This window comes from Arachis ipaensis, chromosome B04, assembly GCF_000816755.2.
Source record: "Arachis ipaensis cultivar K30076 chromosome B04, Araip1.1, whole genome shotgun sequence".
NCBI classification, from domain to species: Eukaryota; Viridiplantae; Streptophyta; class Magnoliopsida; order Fabales; family Fabaceae; genus Arachis; species Arachis ipaensis.
Genome location: NC_029788.2, coordinates 74,844,832 through 74,846,238, shown reverse-complemented (window position 1 = coordinate 74,846,238; position 1,407 = coordinate 74,844,832). Strand labels below are relative to the sequence as shown.

At 27.3% G+C, this 1,407-nt stretch overlaps 1 protein-coding gene across 2 annotated transcripts in view; it reads left to right on the top strand.

Moving 5' to 3' along the window:
- Window positions 1-1,407, top strand: part of LOC107639378 (1-aminocyclopropane-1-carboxylate oxidase homolog 1) — a 39,414-nt gene that overhangs the window by 2,576 nt on the left and 35,431 nt on the right. For both annotated transcript variants that reach the window (XM_016342850.2, XM_016342851.2), the window contains exon 2: window positions 134-455. In XM_016342850.2, coding sequence (XP_016198336.1) covers window positions 134-455 — 322 coding nt within the window. The remainder of the gene's footprint in view (window positions 1-133; window positions 456-1,407) is intronic.

Below are 1,407 nucleotides of genomic sequence, written 5' to 3'. Positions count from 1 at the left end.
ATTAGAGGCAAAAGGTAGATTTAATCTTAAAAGAATCGTACACAATGCTATTCATGACTGTGATATTTAATAATAATTACTTTTTTTATACTAAACAAATTATTAAAAAGTTGTTAAATTTGAGGTCTTGCAGAGACATTTTGTTGGAATATTCAAAGAGAATAAAAGCATTGGGGTCTACAATTTTTGAGTTATTGTCGGAGGCTCTTGGCCTTAAGCAAACTTACCTGAAAGAATTGGGTTGCTCTAAGGGAATTTTTATTCAAGGTCATTACTATCCAGCATGCCCCGAACCTGAACTTACTTTGGGCACTACTAAGCACACGGATGCTTCCTTCCTCACTATACTCCTTCAAGACCAACTTGGAGGCCTTCAAGTTCTTCATGAGAATCAATGGTTGAATGTTCCTCCTGTGCATGGAGCTCTTGTTATAAACGTAGGAGATTTCCTGCAAGTGAGTATTTTCGCATTATCATCATCATCTATTGTCATTATTACTATTACTAATTATTATTGTTATTGTGATTGTTATTTTAGCTGTGATTTCAAGTGACTGTTGTTTTGTTATTTTAATAACTAAATAAACCAATTACAAAATATGTAAGAGTAGAAACAAGTTAGGCTAGATTCAGGCTTCATTCTTGATATGTCAAGTATGCAATAAAATTTGTTGGTTTGCAACTTACTAGAGATTATTTATTAAGTACTAAATTTGGTTTGTTGACAAAACTGACCTAGCTAAAAATCTATTAAAAGGTCTGATGATTTAACGAAAAATTAAAAAATATATATAAAATAAATAAATAATCAATTAAAATAAAAATATTAAATATATTTTAAAAACTGTATATGTAATTAAAAAAACAAATAGTCTAATGGATAAAAGTCTTTAAATAAAATAAATTATATAAGTTTAAATTCTTACTATTATATTTTTTAATATAAAATTGTAAGAAAATTATGTATGATATATTTTAACAGGTCTAAACTAATCTGACAGGTTAAATAAGTTATTTCATAAGTCTGAGCATGACCTATTAAAATATTTAGATTTTTAAAATAGGATGAGTCTAGAGTTATTTTTTTTAAGTTAGGTCAGTCCAGATAAAACACAATTCAGTCTATAAACCATTAGCAGGGCACCTGGCCTTCTTTAAGCCCTACAACTATGGTCGATCATCACATGACTTTGCATGACCATGTGACAGCCTAAACTGTACTATTTTAGTTCAAAAAGGTATATTGCATAATCAATAGTGAATACAAAATTCTAAATCTTAGTTGTATATTAAATTTTAACTTTTAAACTTTGAATTCTAGTCGTATAAAAATAATATGTTAAACTAAAATATTAATTAATATTAATAAAAGGTGTGTCATTTTTCATTTTTCTAATTTAAATATGA